The sequence below is a fragment of the Danio rerio genome, chromosome 1, assembly GCF_049306965.1.
Source record: "Danio rerio strain Tuebingen ecotype United States chromosome 1, GRCz12tu, whole genome shotgun sequence".
Classification (NCBI taxonomy): Eukaryota; Metazoa; Chordata; class Actinopteri; order Cypriniformes; family Danionidae; genus Danio; species Danio rerio.
Window position 1 is genome coordinate 8,969,686 of NC_133176.1, and position 25,989 is coordinate 8,995,674.

At 34.8% G+C, this 25,989-nt stretch overlaps 3 protein-coding genes across 12 annotated transcripts in view; 1 reads left to right on the forward strand and 2 right to left on the reverse strand.

Moving 5' to 3' along the window:
* Positions 1-2,463: 2,463 nt before the first annotated feature.
* Positions 2,464-6,589, forward strand: pcnp (PEST proteolytic signal containing nuclear protein). 9 transcript variants are annotated; one of them, NM_001326719.1, is given in 6 exon segments: positions 2,464-2,548; positions 5,174-5,248; positions 5,321-5,477; positions 5,589-5,663; positions 5,771-5,826; positions 5,920-6,580. In NM_001326719.1, coding segments are annotated over 4 exon segments (309 nt in total). In that variant the 5' UTR covers positions 2,464-2,548; positions 5,174-5,248; positions 5,321-5,408; the 3' UTR covers positions 6,029-6,580.
* Positions 6,590-7,794: 1,205 nt separating this feature from the next.
* Positions 7,795-15,758, reverse strand: mxa (myxovirus (influenza) resistance A). The gene is given in 12 exon segments (NM_182942.4): positions 7,795-8,715; positions 8,798-9,061; positions 10,739-10,815; positions 11,380-11,538; positions 11,759-11,900; positions 12,008-12,130; positions 12,215-12,293; positions 12,422-12,620; positions 12,715-12,853; positions 13,710-13,864; positions 13,934-14,071; positions 15,476-15,758. Coding segments are annotated over 12 exon segments (1,899 nt in total). The 5' UTR covers positions 15,675-15,758; the 3' UTR covers positions 7,795-8,490.
* A 292-nt stretch (positions 15,759-16,050) lies between these two features.
* mxb (myxovirus (influenza) resistance B) overlaps positions 16,051-25,989 on the reverse strand; it is a 34,363-nt gene continuing 24,424 nt past the window's right edge. The window contains exons 9-13 of one of the 2 annotated variants that reach the window (XM_009305797.5): positions 24,147-24,305; positions 22,505-22,581; positions 21,719-21,967; positions 19,441-21,634; positions 16,051-17,929 (exon numbers count right to left, since the gene is read on the reverse strand). In XM_009305797.5, the coding sequence (XP_009304072.2) occupies positions 21,410-21,634; positions 21,719-21,967; positions 22,505-22,581; positions 24,147-24,305 (710 nt within the window). In that variant the 3' untranslated portion in view covers positions 16,051-17,929; positions 19,441-21,409. 2 annotated transcript variants of the gene reach the window in all.

Sequence of the window (25,989 nt, forward strand, 5' to 3'; positions counted from 1 at the left end):
CTGAGTTTTTCCTTTGTATGCTACCGGACCATCTGTTCAAGTAAGAGATGGTGGCTAGGCATGTGATGGTACGGCAATGCTAGATCAGTGGCAAAAGTTCAAAATTAAACACTAAATGCTGATGAATGAGCATTTCTTAAAAAGTTGCTGATGTTGAAGATGAAAATCATCCACACATGCTAATCTTTTTGAAACTATTTAAAGGTAAGTTGTATAAGGAAATGTAAAGCCACAAATAAATGTAATTACAAATACAATACAGTTGGAGATGAATGAAGTAACACAAAAGCATTTATTAATTTTAGTTCAAAATAATTTCAGCTTTAACAAAAACTAATTTTGTTTGTAAATATAAAACACTAATTATTGTATTATATACAACAAGCTAATATAATATATATATATATATATATATATATATATATATATATATATATATATATATATATATATATATATATATATATATATATATATATATATATATATATATATATATGAGCAATATGATATATAGTGTGATATGGCTGTATATCGGCATTGGTGGGAGGTGTACATTGGCTTGAGGCCGCAGGCCGAGTGCCTTGGTGCCCGCCACCAGTGCTGATATATAGCCATATCACACTGATACTCATGTGATACTGTGTTTATACAACAGTCATGGCACAATGTGTGTATAAAAAATAAATAAATCAAACACAGAGAGTCTAAAAAAAACCTTCTGTACGAGGTACTACTCTTCTCCACCATTCATACACATGTGCAGCAGAAACCGTTGCCAGTTCACCAGAGTCACTTTAGCTAGTGTTTGAATGATTCTCTAGCTTAATATCTAAAGTGATGACAAAACAAGTGATTTTGCTCACATTATAAGATTGTGAAGCTACAGAGATTTCTAGTATTTCTGTTGCAATAGGGATTTCACAATAATTACTACAAAAAAAAGCCAAAGCAAACACTACCAGTTTCTGTGGTGTAAATACAGCACTACAAAATACAAAAGAAAGAGATCAACTTAGAATGCCACTTCCCTGATTTACAATGATTTGTTCAGCTGTAGTTTGAAACTTAAGCTGAGCAAATGCAGTTTTTTCCTCCCCTAACAACTTATTATGCGGTCTCTGTTGCCATCTTATGGTGGAACATAAACCGTCACTTTCTTTGGTCTGCTCGGACAGGCTGATGGTGGCCAATGCACTGAATCTGATGCTCTGAAATGATAAATATTTTAAAATAGGCACTAACCTTATAAATAAACTGCATGGTTGCAATTAAACTACAATCTTGACTAAAAAAAGCCTCAAAAGTACATTGTTGCCCAACAGCAGTAATGTTGTCAAACTGTAGATTGTCCTCTGCTTGTGGCTGTATGTTGGCAGAGTAAAACACAATAATGAGGGGTGAAGAGGCTGTACAAGTGCTGTTACTTGCAGAATATTGCACGGCTTGTTGTATAAATTTGTACATTTTATCACATACTTAAAAGATTTATTTGTTAAACAGATTTGTGTTTTAATATGAAATATATGCAAACACTAGTTATTTCATTAGTTAGGAAAACGAAACTATGAACAATATATTTGAGAGCATTCATTAACCTTTGCTAATGTTAATTAAAATGCAGTTGTTGTTTTTTTTTTGCTTTATCAGTAAAGCTGAGAGAACACCAATAAAATCTAATCAACTAAATAGTATCAGTAGGTTATATTTATTTTGTTTTTATTGTTTTTTAGGGTTGATATTCACATCTAGGCATATTGGATATAGGTTACATAACATTATAAACCTGTAAGTGGACAAATGCAGGTGAAGTTATTTTTAAAATGTTGCTTATGTTGGTTGTGAAAATCATCCACTTGCTAGTCTGTCTAAAACCATATATGAAGGTAATGAAATGTAAAGCTACATGTAAATGTAATCACAAATACAATGCGGTTGGAGATGAATGCACATTAAAGTAACGCATCTAAAGCATTTATTCATTTAACTTAAATTCATTTCAACTTTACCAAGCACACATTTTATTTGTAATTATGTATTATTAAAAATATTAAAAAAATTAAAAGATCTGTGTATGTTTGTTAATCGGATTTATGTTTTAATATGAATTACATGCAAACACTAGTTATTTCATTAGTTAGTTAAATTTAACTATGAACAATATATGTTAAAGCATTTGTTAACCTTTGTTAATGTTAACGTTAGTTAAAACATACTGTTACAGTTGCAATATCTGTAAACCTGTGAGAACACAATAAAAAATATTATACAGTCTCCAAAAAGAGAAATCAGCATGTTATATTTACTTATTGTATTGTTGTTTAGAATTGTATATATGCCACATCGTTTGCTCTGTCTGAGCGAGCGCAAGATGGCGCCGTTTCTCCCTCCGTCGAATGATGTTTGCAGGCTGAACTGAACTGAAGCGACCTTTTTTTTTTGCGACTGCAGAGGTATTTTGTCCTCTCCGGTATCCGTATGTGCCTAAAATAGAGTCCTGCGATGGCGAATGAGAAGTACAGCAGCGAAGGCCCCTCTCAAGAAGGAGGTGAAACTGTCAAAACTGTTTTTATTTTGCTGTTAATTCACATGTTGAAGTCTGCGAGAATATATAGAGAACTCGCATCTGTTCACGTAGGTATAATATTTAGTTATAGCCGAGGAGTTGGACTTCGTGGCTAGGTTGAGCAAGCTAACGTTAGCTGTGTTCGCTAGTAACGGACTGTTTTTATTGTTTTATGTCACGTTAAATGTGTAATGTTTAAGGCTAATGCTTCATTTAAATGTAGACTAAGACTGACGCATATTTTTGTTCAATTTTTGTTTTGTTTAACTAATTTTTTGTTTTGTTTTACTTGTTAAACCTTTGCATCATGCTATAAAGCGAGGTCAAAAACTGAAACGCTTAACGTTAAATGTAAATACGGTGTGGTGTGTGTATAACGTTGTATACGTGAGGTGCGTTTACACACACACACACACACACACACACACACACACAGTTATGGAAAAAAAGAGCTCATTAAAACGCCTAATTGTGGATTTATAGTTGTGTTTGAGTGAAACATATTTTTTGTTTCATTTTGTAGTGTAAACTGCTGAATAATTTCTTTCAAATGTAAATACAAATGTAATTTAAAGCATTTTTGCTTGATATTGTAACGTAACAAAGAATTGCAACATTTATTTTTTTGACATCCGTTCATTGAATTTACACACTCCAGTATAAAATATGATTCTACCCTTGATCTGCCATAATAACATTTCCAAATGTGGACAATGACAGTTTCTGTGGTATCAATAGGCCTGTCACAATAAGGATTTTTTTGTTGTGCAATATATTGTTACAGAAGTTCTTGGGAAAAGCGATAATATTGTCATTTTTAGATAATTTTATGCTACTGGTTATATAATGATTTAGGGTGTTCTTAAAATGTCTTAAATTTCAAAAACAAAATTTTAGGCCTTGAAAAGTCTTAAATTCACTGAAATATTGTGTTGTATGTCTTAAATAGTTTTAAACGGGTTTTAATTTTTCTCTGTCCAAGTAAAGCGACCTAATTGGGCTGACCCAATTAGACTCTATTCAATCACCAACAATCTATCTTTTTAAAATCAGGTAAAGAAATCTAAAAACACTTTGTTAATGTAAATAGCTTTATGTTATCTTCCATTCAAACAAAAATATTTACAGAAATAAAGGGTAGTAGACTAGACAGAATATTTATAAATATAGAAATATATTTATAAATAGACATTAAACTTAAGGTTTGAAAACAGAAATACATTAGGTTGAAAAGTTATACTCGATTTGCACCAAAAGTCAACAGATATTTTTTGATTATTTATGTAATTGCCTCCACAATAAATATACTTTTAATAATGTTAAAATTTTCATTAAAAAAAAAAAAATATATATATATATATATATATATATATATATATATATATATATATATATATATATATATATATATATATATATATAATGTTGAAAATAGTGTATACAACATCCTAAGTGTTTAGCCTTGTATTAGTCTAAAATTTCATTCATTATGGTCTTAAAAAGTCTTAAATTTGACTTGATTAAACTTGCAGACAACCCTCATCATTTTATCATAAAATAATAATGCAAATAGCCATTAATACTTTTCATTCTTAAAATTATTTAGATTCTATAGTTTGATCTTAAAAAGGTCCTATATTATAAATGTCCTATTAGGTAAATGTCCAATCATCAGCCCCCTAGTTTCTTACAATTTACTTGTGTGATTTTTTTTTTTTTTTTTTTGTGATAATGACTGATTTTGTAGTGTTAATTCCCAGACGTTTGCGGACAATTCTGCAATTAAACAAAATAAATAAATTATTATTATTATTATTTACCATATAGCCTACTATGTTAGGTGTGCACAAATCACAAAAATAAAGTTTGTCATTTTGGTCTCTTGTCAAGACGGGATTTAAAATGATAGGGATTAAACCAAAGGTAGGTTGTATAATTCTTATTTTTATCCACAATCATACTTTCTCTCAGATTTCATTCGGAGTTGAAAACACACAAAATGCCTGATTTTGCGCCACAGGATCCCTAATCCAATCTTTGCATTGACTTCACATGTAAACCTCTCTCATGTAATGTTAGAATTGTGAGAGCGCAGGTGAGAAGAGACACTCGAATACATCACGTGCGCGCTGGGTATGCAACATCAGCAAGTCACAAAAAACAATAAATTGCTAATTCAAATAAATATAATTTATTATATAGTTAGTATATAGTTATATGATTATATAGTTTGGAATTGGATGTTTTTTTTTGTGCAATTATATGTTTACGAATTTTCCTGGATCGCAAAAAAATCTTGACTTTTTGTTGATTATGCTTTGGATTCAGCGATCATGGAATCATGAACCACTGGGGGGTCTGAATTATAAACTTTGACAACAGTGAGGTTGAATGTTATTGCCATTGTAAAATGGCTTTAATGTTATTTGTGACATTTTAAATGTATATTTCAATGTCAAAAAATTGAGGTCATCTCCAACTATTGCATGATAAGACGATATATTGATTATTGTGACAGGCCTCTAGGTATCAGTTAGTTGAGACACTTAGTAAAATGAATCAAACTAATCGATTAGATTTTAGACTCAACAGCGTCTCTCTGAGCAGGTCCTCCTGGCATCCCTCATCTTTCAGGTAACTGTAGCTCACCTTTGGTCTCCAAGGCATCAGTCGCTCACCTTGGTAAGTTGTTTCGCCTCCAGCAGGACCAGAAGAGAAGGGAAGCAGTGTGAAAACTAAGACTGTCTCTTCCAGCAAGGCATCAGGAGACAGTCTGCGAAAGCGGCCTGCTCGTGAGATCGACCCAGAAGATGAGTCCAAAAGCACATCAGCTCCCCCTAAAATGATCAAGTCAGGGTTTAGCATGACAGCAAAGAAACCTATGGCCATCTCTATCAAGCTGGGAGCAAATGTATGTATATATGTATCATTTTTTTGTGTGTGTGTGACATTAAAATGTTTTTTTTTTTTATTATTATTTGAACGTTTTAAAAATAAATTTTTATTCCTTGTCCTATTTTAGAAACCTAAAGAGCCTCCCCCTGCCATACCTCCCAAGAAATCTGGACTTGCATCTGTTTTTAATGAGGACGATGATGTATGTGTCATTCTTTGATTAAGCTGCTGCCTTTGTGTTTCTTGCATATGTAAAATCATGCAAATATCTAAAATAGACATTTCCTTGCTTTGCATTTAATGTTTCAGAGCGAGCCTGAAGAAATGCCACCTGAGGCAAAGATGAGGATGAAGAATATTGGCAGGTTGGATTTAATTGGAATTGAGCAATTTGTTTTAAATTTAATTTATGGTACTGTTATTTAAAGCACTGTTGACAATTTTATTTTGATTTTCAGAGAAACGCCCACATCAGCTGGCCCCAATTCCTTCAACAAAGGAAAGCAGGGATTCTCAGACCATCAAAAACTGTGGGAGAGGAAGCTTAAATCCCACACAGATCAGTAGTGTCTGCTTGCTTTTTGGCACTGATTTTTATTTTTTGTTTTTTGTTTGATGAACATTGTACAGATGTATATATGTAATGAATGTTTACGCTAAAACCATCTTTTTCGCCATGCTATGGTTAAAAAATGCCTTCCTGTGTAGAGTGCAAACATAGAAAATTAGCATAATCTTTATCACTGTACAATATGACATGTGCCACACCAGCCTGTTATCATTTACAGCTTAGTTGTTATACAGAAAAGGAATGTGGTGGTGCAGTCATTTAGGATTGTTTAAGATTCATTCATAGCAAGGAAAAAAAAGTCTATGAAGTAAATAATAAATGGGAGATGTGGCATCCATTTTAAGAATGTTTTCCCTCATTCATCTAGTTGGTGTGTTTGTCAGGTTTTGAAAGCAGAATTAAATTATTTTATTTTCAAATTTAATTTGCTCACCTTCATGGAATTTACAAACTTGTATTTTGTGGAAAAGAAAAAAATTATACTTGTAGGGTTTTCCTTTTTGTTCTTTTTTGTTACTGTGTTAAATTAAAGGAAAACAGAAACAACATGAATCTGATTATTTAAAGTCTATTTATCGTGTCAATAGAACAAATACCCCAAGGTTTTATGTATTATTATTATTATTATTTTACAGTATCTTATAGTGTGTACATATGTCTATAAGTCAGAATTATTAAACCCCCTTTGAATATTTTTTTTCTTAATTTTCCAAATTATGTTTTAACAGAGCATGGAAATTTTCTCATTTAACAAAAGTTTGTTTTGGCTTAAATAAATGCAGGTTTTAATTTTTTAAACACATTTTAGTCAATTATTAGCCCCTTTAAGCTATATATTTTTTCAATAGTCTACAGAACTAACCATTGTTAAACAATAACTTGGCTAATTACCCTAACCTGCCTAGTTAACCTAACTAAGACTTAAAATGTCACTTTAAGCTGTATAGAAGTGACTTGAAAAATATTGCAAAATATATTTTACTGTAATCATGGCAAACTTAAATAAATCAGTTATTATAAATGAGTTATTAAAACTATTATGACTAGAAATGTGTTGAAAAAAAAATCTCTCCAGGGGCTAATAATTCTGACTTAAACTAATATATATATATATATATATATATATATATATATATATATATATATATATATATATATATATATATATATATATATATATATATGTATATAGATATGTATATATATATATATATATATATATATATGTATATAGATATGTATATATACACACACACATATATATATATATATAATAAACACACACACACAGTTTTGTTGCATTGATTCAGGTTAAGTTAATGATACTTATTATATTTATTGCATAACTATATCAAACTACAAATTATGGTGTTTGTATTTTAGAAATGCCTTAAACATATGTTTGGTGTAATTGCTATATAAAAAAAATACAGTATAAATTATAATTTGATATACCACAGAAATAAATATAAAGTCTCAATAAGGAACTTGCAAAAAAAAGAACAGCATTGTGCACTTGACATGGGCCAGTGTAAGATTCTGACGGTATGACAACCTTGCATAAAAATATCAGTTTCATGGTATTGTGGTTACGGCTCTAAAATAAGTTATTTTTAAATACTGGGTAAAAAAAAATAAATTCCCCCCTTTGATCACAATATATATATATATATATATATATATATATATATATATATATATATATATATATATATATATATATATATATATATATATATTGAGAAACATTTAAAATATAAAATATTTTGTAAAACATTTAAAATATTTTGTAAATATTAATATCTAAATTCAGTAAATATGTCCAGCTAAATAATCCAAATGAATTATTGACTTCTGCTGTCTTCATTAGTTCCAAAAACACAGATTTCTTTAAAATTTAAAATGGTATTTTTGGATATATTTTTTTGCTGGACATACTGTTGTCCTAAAAAAAAGTAAATAAAAAAATCTTACACATACCTTAGGAAAGGTATAACAGGAAATGTTGACGGTTTTAAAACCATGACTTTTCCAAACCATGGTATACCTCGAAAACGGTATTTAAAAAAATATCTGTTGCAGCATTTCTGGTACAAAGCACTAAATAGTTTATCAATTTTCGAAACATTGGTTGTAACATATAAACATTAAATTGTCATATTTTTTTAGAGTACTGAAATGACATGAATTTACTGAATGTTCTGACACTTCATCAATTTGTACTTAAATAAGATTACCATGTCCCAAAAGTCATATACAGCATCTGACACTGGTCAAGACGCACTTCAAATAACAAAGGTAGCTTTGAAAAACCATGTTTCCTCAAAGTAATATTTCTTAAAAAAAAAAAAAACAGCATGAATGTTTACTTCTTTGCTGTCAATGCTGATAATTTTCTTCAGTACCAGCATACGATTTCATTGCATTAAAATGTTGCATTAATCTATGAAAGTAACTTCTAAAAGGTGACCAAGAGGCTGCGTGCCTTCATTAAACGTTTCTGGCGGCTCAGTAAGTTTTCTCGCTTTTGGCCAATGTCACAGTCCTCTTTAAGCAGGTTGTCTACACCGTCTTTATCTTGCAGCAGCTGTAACATGTTCCTTTGCAGCTCCAAAGCAGCTTCCTGCAGCAGCATGTAGCGGATCACCATTGGGATCTGGTCAGCTAGACGCTTGCTTGCAATCTGTTACGGTAGATTAGACAGCATCTCAGATATACATTTAAAATGAATCTACCTCTGCATAGAAAGTTTATTAGACACTTACTGTGTAGTAGGATTTAAGGTGCAACCTCATCTCACGCAAGGTGGCATGATTGTCTGTGCCAAGGTCGAAACTCGAAAGTAAGGGCAGTTTTATTTTCGGTTGTGGCCTTTCTTTTTCCATCTCCTCCAATTTATCCTTTGCATGCTTTAGACTCTGGCTGTATGTGCCATCTTGGCTGTAAACGATGAGCTCCATCTTGAATTGAGTTTTCAGCATAGATTCTGCCAGGGATTCTTTGTTTAGCTTAATGCCTTCAATCTTAGTCTGTGGTTGTGTATAAAACATGTTATTGTCAACTGTAAAAGAACAGTTTCTCTTCTAATCAAATCTAATTAAACTAGTAAGCTTTATATTCTAACCACTCAACATCTACACAAGTTTATTGAAAGACTATATACAGTTGAAGTCAGATTTATTAGCCCACCTGTTTATTTTTCTCCCCAATTTGTTTGACGAAGAAGATGTTTTCACGCATTTCTAAACATAATAGTTTTAATAACTCTTTTCTAATATCTGATTTATTTGATCTTCGCCATGATGACAGTAAATAATATAAGACTCTTCTATACAGCTTAGTGACATTTAAAGGCTTAACTAGGTTAATTATAGGCAGGTTAGGATAATAAGACAAGTTATTGTATAACGATGGTTTGTTCTGTAGACTATGGAAAAATATATAGCTTAAAGGGGCTAATAATGTTCATCATAAAATGGGTTTTTAAAAATGTAATACTGCTTTTATTCTTGCTGAATTAAAACAAATAAGGCTTTCTCCAGAAGAAATAATATTATGAGACATACTGTGAAAATTTCCTTGCTTTGTTTAAAATAATTTGGGAAATATTTAAAAAAGAAAATCAAAATCACGGATGGGGGGGCTAATAATTCTGACTTCAACTGTATGTATACACAAGTATAAGTTTATCTTACATTTGACACTTTAATTGCTTTTATGCTTTAATTGCTTATAATTGCTTATATTATATTGCAAATATGAGTTTAGAATACTTTGAGTTGCAGAGGAATTCAGGAAAGGAAAAGAAAGCCTTGTTAGTTCTCAGAGAATATAAAGCAAACACAACTGAACTATTCACATGCATGTTTAAACTAAAAGATTAAAATGTTCACAGATTTTGCACACTAGTTTACACATCACCTTTTGGTGTGTCCTCTTTTAAAGGGTTAGTTTCATAATGATATTTTCCACTTGTTCCTTTTAACCTGAATGAGTTTCTTTCTTATTTATACAGTTGCAATCAGAATTATTGAACCACCTGAATTTTTAGCCCCCTGTTTATTTTTTTTCCCCAATTTCTGTTTAACGGTGAGAAGATTCATTCTAAACATTGTAGTTTTAATAACTCATTTTTAGTCACTGATTATTGATATCTTTGCCATGATGACAGTAAATAATATTTTACATTATTTTTCAAGACACTTCTATACAGCTTAAAGTGATATTTAAAGGCTAACTTGGTTAATAGGCAGGCCAGGGTAATTATACAAAGTTATTGTATAATGATGGTTAGTCCTGTAGACTATCGAAAGAAAATATAACTTAAATGGGCTAATAATATTGACCTTAAAATGGTTTTAAAAAATTTTAAAAACTGCTTTTATTCTAGCCTAAATAAAACAAATACGACTTTTTCCAGAAGAATAAAATATTATCAGACATATTGTGAAAATTCCCTAGCTCTGTAAAAAACATAATTTGGGAAATATTTAAAAAAGAAAAAAAAAATCAGGGGGTTAATAATTCTGATTGCAACTGTATATAGGTATAACACATCAAGCTTACTGACCGACATAAAATAGTCTGTAAATTACACAAAACATCTATTGCAGAGTTCTATCATTCAGGTAATTACAGCTTCTGCCTATATAATAATACTCTTACAGATGAACCACATCTACCAGAAAGCACACATAAAATCCTACCTTTGCTATTTTCAGAAGATTAGGGAATCCAATGAAACTGCACTGGGCCAGTTGGATGAACTTCTTTCTAACCACATCTGTGCAAAAACAAACACACTGTTGATTATAACTTTTAATTTCAATCTTGATCATCCAGCAAACCCTGTTTTGTTACTGTTATTACTCTGTACTAAATATCTAAACCTTTACCTCAAATAAATTTTACAGTGCCTTTAAAACAAAAACATCTTGAACAAACTTGGGTTACATCAAGGTCTTCAGTTCATTGGTCACCTTACAGGCAACAAAACTGTACCTACAATGTATTGTGCCAACTGAAATGCTGTGGTTAGATTGTCATGTTCATTGATTTGTTCCATTGATTTACCGTTCTAAAACTTTACTTTTGAGTCTGCATACTTGGGACATGTAGTGCATTATGAGAATACAGTGGTCAGCATATAAAGTGGATCCTTACTCTTTATTGAAGTTGTCCTATAACAATTCAACAACACATGCTCTCCTGACTAATGACTATTTAGAAATTTTTTTGATCCACTTTAAATATTGACAACTGTATACTCGTATATAAAAGTGGCGTCAGAATAGCCTTGCAACATTAAGCAACTGAAAATGGATTCGAAATGCAAAACAATGTTAACCAGAGACGGTCTTCAGTGTCTTTAACGCAGGTTCCTCCAACAGCTTGATCTGGTCCCTGACAAGCCCCTCAAAGGTCTTGTAGTTGATGAATCCTGGTAGCTCTCTTCCCCGGTACTTGACTTCGTAGTTATCAACTTCTTTCTCAATCTTTTTGTTGACTGCAAAGGGTTTTTGAACACCGTTAGAAAATAAATTGCATATCTCAGTTATGAGCATAGCTTTTCAAAGTGCTTCTAATTAAGTAACTTAGGTTGGAAATTAAAATGGAATGCATCAGATGAGAGAACTTTTTTTAAAGCTAATTTAATAGTTACTTAGATAAAATAGCCGGTTAGCCAAAAACAAAAGTGCAGTCAAGAGATGATATGCTTTCCTCACATGAATCCCCTGAACGATCCAAGATGTGACTCCATTTTGCAAATTCTTGCCGAAGTTCTGGGAAAAGCAGTAGATCTGTAGTACATTTAACATCCTCCCCAGTCGTCAGGTTCAGCATATCTTGATTGAAAGCTGTAACTTTCTAAATTTGGAGATGATATTTGAAAGATTTAAGTAACTTAATAATGTAAGTATAACTTTACCAATCACTTATATTTAAAAAATTATTTCATTTCAAATTACACTCACATCAATGAAAAAGCTGAGTCTTGCTGCTGGTTCTGATGGAGGCCCATTGCCATATGCCTCTAGTTCCTTCTGTGTTTCAGCAAGCTTTGTCTCTATTTGCTCTTCTAGGCGAGGTAGAGATTTCTACAAAGGCAAATATAAAGTTGAGCTATTTTTATCATGCATTTAAAAATCCTGTTTGGTTCATTTGATGATAAAATGATTTACCTGAATGTGATGAACCAATTCAATTGTTAGTTTCTCTGCCAACTTGGGAATAGTAGCAAAACCCTCTTCATAGAGTTTGCTGTGAAAAATGGCATAAATATATAACATGATATATAATGTCCCTTACATAAATTAAGAGTCTAAATAAAATGTACCGTTCAGTTGTTTTTCATTTACATGAATAATGAGATGTGACCAGTTTAGTACCTGAAATGAGGATGGTCTTTGAAGAAGGCACTCTCTGTCTCTGTAGCCTCATTTAGAGTGACCTGATCCATAATCTCTTTTTGCCCTCTGCACCTTACAATCATGTAGCCTTTAGTGAGGTGAATGACCTCATTGTGGACAATGTCTACAACTGTCCCTTCAGTGCCCTTGTCCACCAGGTCTGGCTTTGTTAAGATGCCTGTAGCAGAGATACAATACAACCAGACATTGCGACACATGATTTTAAAGAGGATGTTTGAATTAAAGCATTAAATGTAGAGAGTAATGCAAACCTAAAGTCCTTTCGCCATCAGGATCCTCTGCCTGAGCCATCTGCAATGCTTCTGTGGTGGCGATGTCAACATTGCATGGCACCACGACCAGGTTGATTGTCTCTTGCCTTGTAACAAACTTCCTGATTAGTCTTTTAATCTAGAAGAAAGGCATTTAATTAATGTTTATAACACAGCAAGTTTATTTGTGTGTATTTAAAGATGCCTATTAGAAGTCCAAACTAAGACAAGACTAATGGCCCGTTTCCACTGAGTGGTACGGTTTGGTGCTCTTTTATGGCCGTTTCCACTGTCAATAGGTAGCAAAAAGCAAACCATACCACTTTTCTGGTACCCTTTTCGAAAGGGGACCTAGCACAACAAAATGGTACCAAAAGGAGGAGCTAGACGCACAGCTGAACGCTATTGGTTTACAGAGATACGTCACCAGCTCATGCACAAGCCAGGAGAATGAAAACAAAGGAAGTGACATTTTTAAAAACACAGCTGAGACATTACACTATAATAATATGTACATATAATAACAAGCCGTGGTCAACCCAAACAAGCCTTAAGTTTACTAACCAAACTAACCTTTAATTTACAGCTTTACTTTGACATTTTCTCAAGCGAGAATGACATCGACTTAAAACCATTAGTACCCTTTTGGCAGGGGAAACGCAAGCCTGATAAAGGTGACCCGTACTGATGCGTACCGTACTGTATCACTCAGTGGAAACGGACCATAAAGTTGGCCTGTCAATAAAAATAAATAACATAAGTCCAAATATAGACCAGTCATAAAATAGACATGAAGGAATGACAATGCATGTGTCTATTTGATTACTAGTCTATTTTTGGACGTCTATTAGATTTTCAATGACAGCCAAATTTTAGCTTTGTTTTAGCCATGATTATGTCATGGACATCTATTACATTTCTTTCAAAACACAAAATGTCTCACAACAATCTTTCCAACAAAATTTTTGAATGAATTTAGGTTAGTAAATCTTTACCTGATCTCCAATGTTCTCAGGTTGACCCTTGACAGCCACTCGCGCAATGCCAGGGAGGTCAATGAGAGTGAGGTCAGGAACATTGGCAGAGGTGATCTGCAGACTGATGAGTTCTTCACTGATACCAACACCTGCTCCAGCCATCTCATCCTGGGCTGCAAACACAATAGGAAATAAGATATTAACAAACTAAAAGTCCTAGTTTGCATTTAAAGCATTTTTACCTTGGCGGATCTTTTTCTCCACTTCCGCTGGGTCATCGAAGTCCTCCTCATAGGTTTTGTAACTGATTCTCCCATGCCACTTATCTTGGTCTTTAGTTCTTATCATCTTGAGCTCGAGAGGGCACCGTGTAACAATCCCTGTGCAAACATGAAAGGGTGGTTTTTAGTACTTGTTTCATGGTGTGTCTTTAAGGGTTTACCCAAAAATTTTAATTTGTTGACCATTTACTCAGTCAAATAATTCTAAACAGGTTTTTTTCTTCTGTTGAACACAAAACCAGATAATCTGATTGATGCTTGGGGTGGGGTTGGGGGTGGGTGGGGGGGTGGGGTGAATGGTTGACATTCATAATTAGAGAAAAATAACTAGAAATCAATGGCTGTTTTTTTCCAACACCCTTCAGTGTTTCCTTTGTGTTCAACATTGGAAAGAAACTCAAACAGGTTTGAAACAAGTCAAGGGTGAGTAAATGAAACTGAATTTTTACTCTAGGTAGGCATGAGCTGGTATAAGATTCTGAAGATTTGATAACCTTGGATAAAAATTTCTGTGGTATTGTGATTACTGCTCTAAAATCTATTCATTTTAAATGTGTCTGGGTAAAAAACTAAAACATTTTCCCCTTTTGAACACATTTTATTTTGGGATACATTTCAAATATTTTGTAGTAGTAAACATGTCAGGCTAAAAAACGCAAATCAATTATTGACTTCTGCTATCTTTATTTGTTTCAAAAACACAGATTTCTTTTTTTTCTTTTTACAATTTAAGATGGCATCTTTGGATATTTGTTTCTGCTGGAGATACTGTTGTCCTAAAACTTAAATAAAAATGTTTTAGAACATTGACTTTTCCGAACCGCGGTATACCTTGAAAACAGGTATCGTCCCATGCCTACTTCTAGGTTAACTATACATTTAACCTAGACTGTACAGTGATGTCACAAATGCAGACCGGATGTAGCTGCAGGCTGAGCTGCATGCAATTCTTTTTAACCCTAACCCTACCCCATAACAGTGACGTCAGTAGCTCCATTGAGAGCAATTTGTCTGCTTGTCTCAACTTGCATATGCATATCCATTCAGATACTATTGCAAGTAGTTTTAAACTAGAATTATTAAACTATTGCAAAAAGGTAGGTAAACTTGTAGGGCTTATAACAAATGATAAAAAATGCAGTCATGTTTTGGTAACAGTTACAGATAATGTCATAAAAGCAATACTTTAGTTGCCAAATTAAATCCCTAATGGATATGTGTAGGGCCACTGATTGTCAACGTTGTCTTGTCATCACAGAGCTTGTAACCGCTTTATATGAATAAGTCATCCTGCATTCTTAGACCTTAGCGGCCTCTCCGTGATTTTACTATGAAGTACATACTCAAATGCCAAACAATTATAGTCTGTAACAACAAGACATATATATATATATATATATATATATATATATATATATATATATATATATATATATATATATATATATATATATATATATATATATATATATATATGTCTTGTTTTTAATGTGTTGTTCTCACCACTGCCCCTGGGTAACGGAACTCCTGACAGCGCTTCCAGAACCGAACTCTTTCCCGAGCTTTGGTCTCCTATGACGGCGATGGCAGGCAACGCGAGGTCCTTTTCGACTCCCAGAGACCGTAAATTATCGATAGTGTCGATACAAGGGCGAATTTTCTCCTCATATTGCTGACTGAACGTGTAACTCAACTTCTCCATCCTTAATAATGTCCAAAGACGAATCCTTTTCACAACAAAGTTTCAGATTACCCGACTGTCTGAACTAATGATGCTCGGCTTGCTTTACCGGTAAAGTGAATGCTAGGAGGAGCGCGTATGGATCAGTAAGTTTCATTTCCTGCAAAGCACAATGGTTTCGTTTCTCCAATGTTATTCAGTAAGAATTCATTGTTCAGTAGATGGAAAAACACCTAGCCTATATTGTCTTTGTAGCGACTCTGAGTACCGTATTTTCCGTATGTTGTTCTGTTTAGCTTGGATTCAGTGTAGATTCTTGGATAACCATTTTGCTAAAATTGTTTGTGCAAACTCGCCAAAGCAAACGACTTGGTAACAAATGACGCATTTCTCTAATAAAGAAATTCATTTTTAGAGAGATGTTGATGCACATATTTTGCATATACTTTCAGTGGATTTATTTAAAAATGAGATTTACTATATTATTTTTTAAACTTTTTACACTGACGATTCAATTCAATTTTCTCTGTAAACGCACAGATGTCTGAGTCAATGCCAAAGACTGGTCAGTAGTTTCTGTTAAGTCGTTTTCTTTATATCACGTATCACCCTCTAGGGGGGGCTGTTTATCCATAATCAGATACCGAGATGATGCGGTGACCATGCAGAACATCACTGTTGACTTGCAGGTCTTCTGACCGTTTCTGTTCATTGGTGTAAAGTAACAAAATACTCAAATTACTGTAATTCAGTACTTTTTCCCAGCAATTGTAATTTTCTAAGTAGTTTTAAAAATGTGCACTTAAGCTTGAGTGCTGTATGTTTTTTTACTCCACTATTTTCCCTCAAACTGCAGTCATAACTTTATTTTTTCTTGTCTATGGAGATTGGCTGAGTGGAAAAATCAGTTCTGTTATTCCTGTCCAATCAAATCACACATGGACAGTAAATTGCATCATACTAAACAACCTCAAGACAAGGGTGCTTATAAATGCAGCAAACCACTTTATATCTAAAATCTTCACACACAATGATCCAGGGACCGTTTAGACTGCATGTCACTGATGAGAGGATGGTGGCGGATGCTTACTGTATGATGACTGAAACCAGCAAATAGTCTTAATCACTAAATGCACTACAGAATGTTACGTTTATACTCACATGCACGAATCAAATGTAACCTCAATAGCATTTCACAGTGTACTCACTATTCTTGAGTACTTTTATAATGGCAACTTTTTACTCGTACTTTGAGTAATATTTACAACAGATACTTTTACTACTTTGACTACATTTTCGGGCAAGTAATGGTAATGGTCTATCCACCACCAATGTTGTTCAGGCACAGGAAAAATTCATTCTTAACGATGTGGTATGCTTTCACTTCTGTATTCAGGCTGTAGGATCTAAATGTTCGTATGACACAAAATCTGCAGAAACTGATTGCTTTCAAGTAACAATAATAATATAAAGGAACTAAGCTTAAAATAACATTAATTATTAATAATATGGCTATTTAATCGCCAAACTTCTTGCTGCCGTGCACCTGATGCTGAGCAAAGAGAACAATTTCTGAGCAGCACCTGGTTTGCATGATTGTTTCAGAGCTACTGATACATAGATAGGTCTCTAACATGGGACACTCACATGAATTGGATTTGTGAAAAGCTTTACCAAATACCTAGGAAGGTTACGGTTTTATGATGTTGACAAGAAAATTGTGTACATATTTTATCAGGCTGTATTTGAGAGTGTCATCATGGTCTATCTACATGGAATGGCAATCTTTCTGTAAATCTGAAATCAAAAAATGTTAATATCAGAATTGCTATGAGACTAATAGGTTCAAAAACTTTTACAAGTATTTAAACACTTTACGAGAAATGCACTTTAAATGAAGTGAAAATCATTTTAAACAATCCATCCCATGTACTCGTCCTATTTTATGATCTTTTACCTTCTGGTAGAAAATACAAAACCTTCTGTTGGAAGAAGAAAAGACTTAAGAACTCTTTTAACCCTTAATCCAGTGTCAATCAGACTGTTGAATGCTGATAGATAGTGCGCATGTGTTATTCTTGTATGTAATCCCTTTACAGGGTTGCTTATTTTATCATTTTCTTTATTGACAGAACTTGCTGAAGTGCTCTGTGTGTTCACAGAAAATTTCCCCTTGAGGTACAACAAAGACTACAAGCAAACTGTAGGCCTAAATAATAATAATAATAACAACAGGCTAATAATAATTAAGATTGTTTATTGAACGTTTCAGCAGACTACTTTGGAAAAAGTCAGAAAAGTGGGCGTGTCCAGCTCTGTTTAGGGGGGAGTGTCGGAGGAAGAAAAGTGGGATGGTGTGGGAGTGTCTATTTGGGCACGCGCGAGTTTCAGAGTCAAAATACACACACAAACACATACAGGAGAAAGTGATGGTTGTTTAACCTACATGGACATCTGTAGTCGAATTATTTGCCAAATTATTAAATGGTGGACTTTAACTGCAGTTTGGCTCTTTCATTCAGGGAGTTCATTCATGTCCCTCGCGACAAACGAGAGATTTGATTCGAGGAACTGCTCTAAGCGTGTATTTTTCGTGCAATGTTTGATACCTCACGGCGAATGAGAGAAAAAAAACTCTGCATTTCCCGGAAACTTAGATGCACTCGGCAGGTAGCGTCAGAAAGCCGCGTGTGTTATTCAGGTCACTAAATGCGGTGAAAACCCTACACGAGGACAAAGTTTGGTTGTGGTGCTAACATTCAATTCAATTCAGATTTATTTGTATAGCGCTTTTACAATGTAGATTGTGTCAAAGCAGCTTCACATAAATGGTCATAGTAACTGGAACAGTGTGGTTCAGTAACTGGAACAGTGTGGTTCAGGTTTTAGTGTTTAAGTTCAGTTCAGTTTAGCTCAGTTCAGTGTGATTTAATCATTACTGAGAGTTCAAACACTGAAGAGCCAATTCATCGATGCATAGCTCTACCAATCCTGAACCATGCGAGGCAGTGGCGACAGCGGAGAGGGAAAAAAAACTTCACCTGATGGGAGTAAAGAAAAAAAAAAAAAGTGTTTACACTCTGTGCAATAGTTTGTTCGATATGAACAAACTGAATAAACAAAGAGCACTGGTCGCGCACTTACCAAATCTGTAGAGACAGGACAATCCACAGCAACTAGAGCCGCGTCTTTATTAAGAGGAGACTAACTTACAAGCGAATCCAGATCTCAGCGTTTGCAGATGAGAACAGCTCTCAGGTAAACAATGTTCCTCCTTAGACACGTAAGTGATTGTTGTCGAGCGTCGCGTACACTGTTAATCCACACGTGAGTCTGAGCTCTCACAGAGAGAAAATAAAAACAAAACTTAACTGCAGCAAACTATAAAAGCAACACTTCACGCTTGTTTTGCCAATACAATGTGGCGTCTCTGCCGTCTAAACACTGTGACAGTAATGAATATTAATGAAGTTGCACAATAGAGCGCGCTGATTGGTTTGAACCAAGCCTTACTCATGTATTAATGCAGCACACTGTAAGACGTAATAAGACACACTCTGGCACAGACGTCCAGTCTGCACGCTGGAATACACGCTATTATGTCATGACCGTGACGCATCATCAAAAATTCGTTTAAAACCGAAAGTACGAATTTGCTTGAAATAACGCAAAAACAACCAATTTACACTTTTTAGTGAAAAATAGGAGTCCTAATAGTGTTTTTAGCAGTGTGGGACACATATACGACTGTCAACAGCTCAAAAAATGTGTTTTGGTGTTTCGTGACCCTTTAGTTTTTTTAAATAGTTGTTAGCAGGACCAGAATAAGAACACATTGGGCCCTGGGGCTATACCTTTTTTTTTTTTTTCAACTCAAAGGATGTAAGAAATCACAGAAAAAAAGAAAAAAATTATTTGGGTCTCAGGAGGATAGTGTATATAGATCCTTTGGGTTAAAAGAAATTCTACAATTTAGAGTTTATACATTTTGTTTTTATTTTTACAGCATGTCCACTGTAGTGGACCAAAGGACCATTTTAGTTTAAAACGACCGCCAAACTCAGACAACAAAACTGTACAGGATATGCCTGTAAAGGGCTAATAATCCAATATTAATGTAACAAAAAACTAAACAAAAGTTATTTTTTCCTTTTGTTTCGAAATTCCTGAAACAGTTTAGTCTGAAAGAGAAAAAACTAAACAAAAACAACAAAAGAAGTGATGTAAATCCAAAACAAATTTAACATAAAAGTGATTTAAAACTGATTGTCATTCTCTAATTGTCAGACTCTAAATCAAAGTCTTCCTCAATTATCTCATAAAGAGTCCTCTTTGCTTCAGTTCTGCCTCCTACAACATGCAGTCATTAATTACATTAAGATGGTCCTGTGTCCACTATCGTGGACATTTAAAAAAGGATGATATTTTGAAACACAAACAATTTAACAGCTTTGAAAGCTAAATGTATTGTTTCTGACACTTTAACATAAACAAATATATATGTAATAATAATAGTAAAAAAAATTTAAAAGCTCAATTTTACATGCCTCTCCTTCCCATAAAATGTGCTTGTTTGTATGTCGACCATTTTGGATGCAGTGTAAAAAGTGGTTCCTAGCATGCCAGCCAATTAAATGACATATCACTAGAAAGCCCAGGATGTCCTCTGAACAGTACAACAGGACTTGACAGAGTAGCTCAAGAAATTCAAAGAAAAATCATTAAAACCCAATGTCCACTACAGAGGACACAAGTCAAAGTGGGGTCTCAGGGATATATATATATTTATATATATATATATATATAGGACTTAATTTGAGGGGGACGTAACAAGCTTAAATTTGGTTGACCAATCAGAGGAAAACGGGCGTTTCAGCACCGCCTATATGTGTATAATGAATTTTAAAGTCTTTTATCCATTTTCCTACCCTAAACCAAAAGTGAAAATTGAGCCAAAATCTCATTTTTAATTGTTTTTGTTTTTGTAAGCAAAAGAAAAAAATGAAAAATGGCTGTTTTCTTAGTTTGCCTTTTTTTTGAAAACTACAGGGACCTGGAAGGGAAGTGATGGTGGAATATTAAAAATATATGAGAAATATGGGAAAATTCTTAATGATAGGATGATTGTGGGATAGAATGGTAAAATATAGGAAAATTTCAGCAAACACGGGAGGGTTGACATGAATGAAGAGAACACAAAGTGTTTGAGGAAAAACAGTTTTGCAAGATAACGAAAAACATCTTTGCGAGAGAATGCAAAAACTTTAAAAGAATTTGTTTTCCTATCACACAGTTTTTTTTTTTCCTCCCACCCAGTTTTTTTTCTTCCACCTATTTTTTTTTCCCACCATCACGTCCCTTCTAGCTCTCCGTAGAAAACGAATATGGAATAGACGAAAGATACACTGATTAACATAGAACAATCTAAAATGTCCGATCAATTAATGAATAAATAACATTCGTATAAACATTGTTGAAAAGGTTATTAAATGCTTTTGCGATTGATTGAATAAATGAATACAATGCTAAATTATTTAAGCTGAAAGAACCAGTTTAATGAATATGAATGAAAATAACCAACATTTGAGCTCTTAAAGCTACACATATGCAGATTGCTGCAAAGAATATTTACATCTCTTCATGTTTCTTCAACAAATAACGCGTGCAAGTTTACACGTTTGTTCCATGTGCTACATTTTTCAAGCTATATATAATTTGTAGCATTAAAACAGTTATAATTGACTATGAAGAGAATCCTAATAGGTAGCCAAGAGGTTTTGTGCTTTCATTAAACGTTTCTGGCGGCTCAGTAAGTTTTCCCGCTTTTGACCAATGTCAAAATCCTCTTTAAGCATGTCGTCTACACCGTCTTTATCTTGCAGCAGTTGCAGCATGCTCCTTTGCAGCTCCAAAGCGGCTTCTTGCAGCAGCAGATAGCGGATCACCATTGGGATCTGATCAGCTAGACGCTGGCTTGCAATCTGTTATAAATAAGACCGCACCTCAGATAGCTGTGCATTACAGTTTAAACCAATCTGCAGAAAAGCTTTAGCTGAAACTCTTACCATGTAGTAGGACTCGAGATGCAGCTTCATCTCACTCAAAGTAGCATGATTGCTTGTGGCAATCCCTACAGTCATGCAGTCAAAGTTTTCTGTGTCTTCCTCGTCCTCTTCCCGCTTTTCTTTTGAGCGAAGTAGGCTCTGACTGTATGTGCCATCTTGAGTGTAAACTATGAGCTCCATCTTGAATTGAGTCCTCAGCATGGATTCCGCCAAGCACTCTTTATCCTGCTTGATGGCTTCGATCTTTGTCTTGGAATGTGTACAAAGTTTTACAAAACACATTTAGTTGAACTAATTTGAGTATATCAGTAAACTAAATGTGTCACAGTAGTGCAGGGATGACAAACGCAGTTCTTGAGACCCACAGTTTAATTCCAACCCTGCTTCAACAAACTTACCTGTAGGTCTCAAACAAGACTAAAAGACTCAATTCGTTTGATCAGGTGTTATTAGGGTTAAAGCTAAACTGCAGATCTGCGGCTTTCCAGCAACTGAACGGTTTAGTTCCAACCCTGCTTCAAGACAGTTACCTATAGCTTTTAAACAAGACTAATGGACTCAATTCGTTTGATCAGGTGTAATTAGGGTTAAAGCTAAACTGTGCAGAGCTCCAGGAACTGAGTTTGACACCCATGCTAGTGCTATTCAAATGTAATAACATTCAGTAAATTGGTAAAAATGTAAAAGGATGTAGATTAATATGAACATTTGAGTGTTGCAATATGTCTACTAGCAGAAACATTGACCTAAACACACACACACACACACACACACACACAAAAATACCTTTGCTATTTTCAGAAGAATAGGAAAACCGGTGAAGCTGCTCTGGGCCAACTGGATGAACTTCTTTTTAACCATGTCTATGTAGAAACAAGCACACTGTTAATTAGGATATACAGGAATCGGAGAGTGAAATTCAATACCTTTTAAGACCTCATTACCACTTTAGGTTTCAACCCATAACTTGGCGACATTTTGGTGGCTCAGTGGTTAGCACTGTCGCCTCACAGCAAGAAAGCCGCTGGTTCGAGTCTTGGCTGGGTCAGTTGGCATTTCTGTGTGGAGTTTGCATGTTCTCCCCGTGTTGGCGTGGTGCAGTGCTCCAGTTTCCCCCACAGTCTAAAGACATGCGGTGTTGGTAAATAGAACTAAATTGTCCATAGTGTGTGTGTGAATTAGTGTGTATGGATGATTCCCACTACTGGGTTGCTGCTGAAATTGCATCCGCTGTATAAAACATATGCTGGATAAGTTAGCGATTCATTAATTTGGTTTGCAAACTGAAGAGTGGGGGTGGTTGGGTGGGGTTCGCAAAGTAGCAAACTGAAGAGCGGGGGAAGGAGGGGTCGTTGTGGGGGGGGGGGGGTGAAATTCCAGGAGTTTTCTGGGAGACAAAACAAAACAGGAGATGAGTCTGAAATACAGGAGACTCCCTGAAAAACAGGAGTGTTGTGAGGTATGGTGGCAACCCCTGATGAATAAAGGTACTAAGCGGAAGAATTAATTAATTAGTTATTTGATGAATACAAATGATAATCCAGCAGGTGGCACCTATAGAACAGTGGAAAAATTAATGTTGACTTTGTTGCTGCAGTAAACAAAACATAGACTTCAAATCTAGTAGAATTTAGTCTATTTCATAAACTACACAGCATCCTGATATTCGCCAACTTCATCATACAGCAATAGATTTTATAATCCAAAATGATACAAATGATTGAATGCCTTGTAAAATTGCATTTAAGACTTTTGATTACTTTTTAAAGGGTCTTGTATTTCTCTAAATCAGCTTTTAATACTTAAGACCCTTCGCTGACACCCTGTTAATGCCAATCCTTTTGCAACCTTTTACCTGCAAACTTGATTGTCCAATGAATCCAGTTTTCCAAATGTCAAGAGAAATTGCACTGCATTATCTGCTAAGTCATGTTTTGGAGAGGGAAAATCTACCCTGAATAACTTATGGTTGCTTGCATTTAGGCCAGGGGTGACAAAACTCGGTCATGGAGGGCCAGTGTCCTGCTGAGTTTAGCTCCAACTTGCTTCAACACACCTGCCAGGACGTTTCTAGTACAGTATCTAGCAAGAGCTTGATTAGATGGTTCAGGTGTGTTTGGTTGGCGTTGAAGCTAAACTCTCCTGGACAATGGCCCTCCTGGACCGAGTTTTGTCACCCTTGACCTAAATGAAAACAACCATAAGTGGACACCCCTGATTTAGGCCTTCAAAATATATTCTTTTATGTTTAACAGAAGAAAAAAACTCATAAAGGGTTGTAACATTTTTGGTTAAACCATCCCTTTTCCGATGATATTTATCTTCTAGGTGGCAAAAGTTTTTATCCCAAAGGTGAAGACCACATTTTTAATTAAGAAACTGTGGGAATAAATAGGATATTGTTAAAAATATACAGAACAAAACAAACCAGAGACGTTCTTCAGCATCTTTAACGCAGGTTCCTCCAACAACTTCATCTGTTCCCTGACAAGGCCCTCAAAGGTCTTGTAATTGATGAAACCTGGGAGTTCTCGTCCCCGGTACTTCACTTCATAGTTATCAACTTCTTCTTCAATCTTCAGTTTGACTGCAAAGGTTTATGAGTATTGTCAGAAGACGCTCTCATGTTTGCATTAATACAATAAAAAGTTTCTGTGAAGCGTGATGATTAAAATTTGTAGACATGCTGAGGATTTGATGCGTATGGGCTGCTGTGCGTAAATTGCTCATTTAAGCAGAAAAAATCCACTGTTACTGCTAGATCTCAATACTAAATCAATTAAAAATACACAGTGCATCCGGAAAGTATTCATAGCGCTTCACTTTTTTCACTTTTTTTTTTTTTTTATGGTACAGCCTCATACCAAGATAATTTAAATAAATTTATTTCTTCAAGGTTCTACACAATATTCCATAATGACAATGTGATTTTTTTTTAATTGTTGCAAAGTTATTAAAAAAAAAAAAACCTGAAACAACACATGTATGTAAGTATTTACAGCCTTTGCTTAATACTTTGTTGATGCACCTTTGGCAGCAATTACAGTCTCAAGTCTTTTTGAATTTTAAGCCACAAGCTTGGCACACCTGTCTTTGGGAAATTTTGCTCATTCCTCTTTGCAGTACCTCTTAAGCTCTGTCAGGTTGGATGGGAACTGACGGTGTACAGCCATTTTCAGATCTCTCCAGAGATGTTCAATAGGATTTACGTCTAGGCTCTGGCTGGGCCACTCAAGGACATTCACCTAGTTGTTGTGAAGCTGCTCCACTGATATTTTGGCGGTGTGCTTTGGGTCATTATCCTACCAGAAGATGAACTGTCACCCCAGTCTGAGGTCAAGAGCACTCTGAAGTCTCTGTACATTGCTGCATTCATCTTTCCCTCTATCTTGACTAGTCTTCCAGTTCCTGCTGCTGAAAAACATCCCCACAGCATGATGCTGCCACCACCATGCTTAACTGTAGGTATGGTATTAGCCTGGTGATGAGCGGTGCCTGGTTTTCTCCATAGCATCTGGCATTCACTCCAAAGTGTTCAGTTTTAGTCTCATCAAACCAGAGAATTTTGTTTCTTATGGTCTGAGAGTCCTTCAGATGCCTTTTGGCAAATTCCAGGTGGGCTGCTATGTGCCCTTTACTAAGGAGTGGCTTCCGTCTGGCCCCTCTACCATACAGGCCTGATTGTTGTATTGCTGCACAGATGGTTGTCCTTCTGTAAGGTTCTCTTCTCTCCACACAAGAACGCTAGAGCTCAGTCAGCGTGACCATCGGGTTATTGATTACCTCACTGACTAAGGCCCTTCTCCCCAGATCACTCATCTAAGATGGCCCGCCAGATCTAGGAAGAGTCCTGGAGGTTCCAAACATCTTCCACTTACAGATGATGGAGGCCACTGTGCTCACTGGAACTTTCAGAGCAGCAGAAATGTTTCTGTAACCTTCCCCAGCCTTGTGCCTCGAGACCGTCCTATCTCTAAGGACTACAGACAATTCCATTGTCTTCATGCTTGGTTTGTGCTTTGACATGCACTGTCGACCCTGGGACCTTATATAGACAGGTGTATGCCTTTTCAAATCATGAATATACCTCAATTTAAAGCTTCACAGCAAAGGTAGTGAATACTTATGTACATGTGATTATGTCATTATGGATTATTGTGTGTAGAATGTTGGGGAAATAAATTAACTTAATCCATTTTGTAAAAAGGCTGTAACATAAAAAAATTTGGAAAAAGTGAAGCGATATGAATACTTTCCGCATGCACTGTATG

Coding starts and splice junctions, on each gene's coding strand:
- pcnp (XM_073943287.1), top strand. CDS start 5,409: ATGATCAAGTCAGGGTTTAGCATGACAGCAAAGAAACCTATGGCCATC. Junction 5,478..5,588: donor CTATCAAGCTGGGAGCAAAT/GTATGTATATAT, acceptor GTCCTATTTTAG/AAACCTAAAGAGCCTCCCCC. Junction 5,664..5,770: donor TTTTTAATGAGGACGATGAT/GTATGTGTCATT, acceptor TTAATGTTTCAG/AGCGAGCCTGAAGAAATGCC.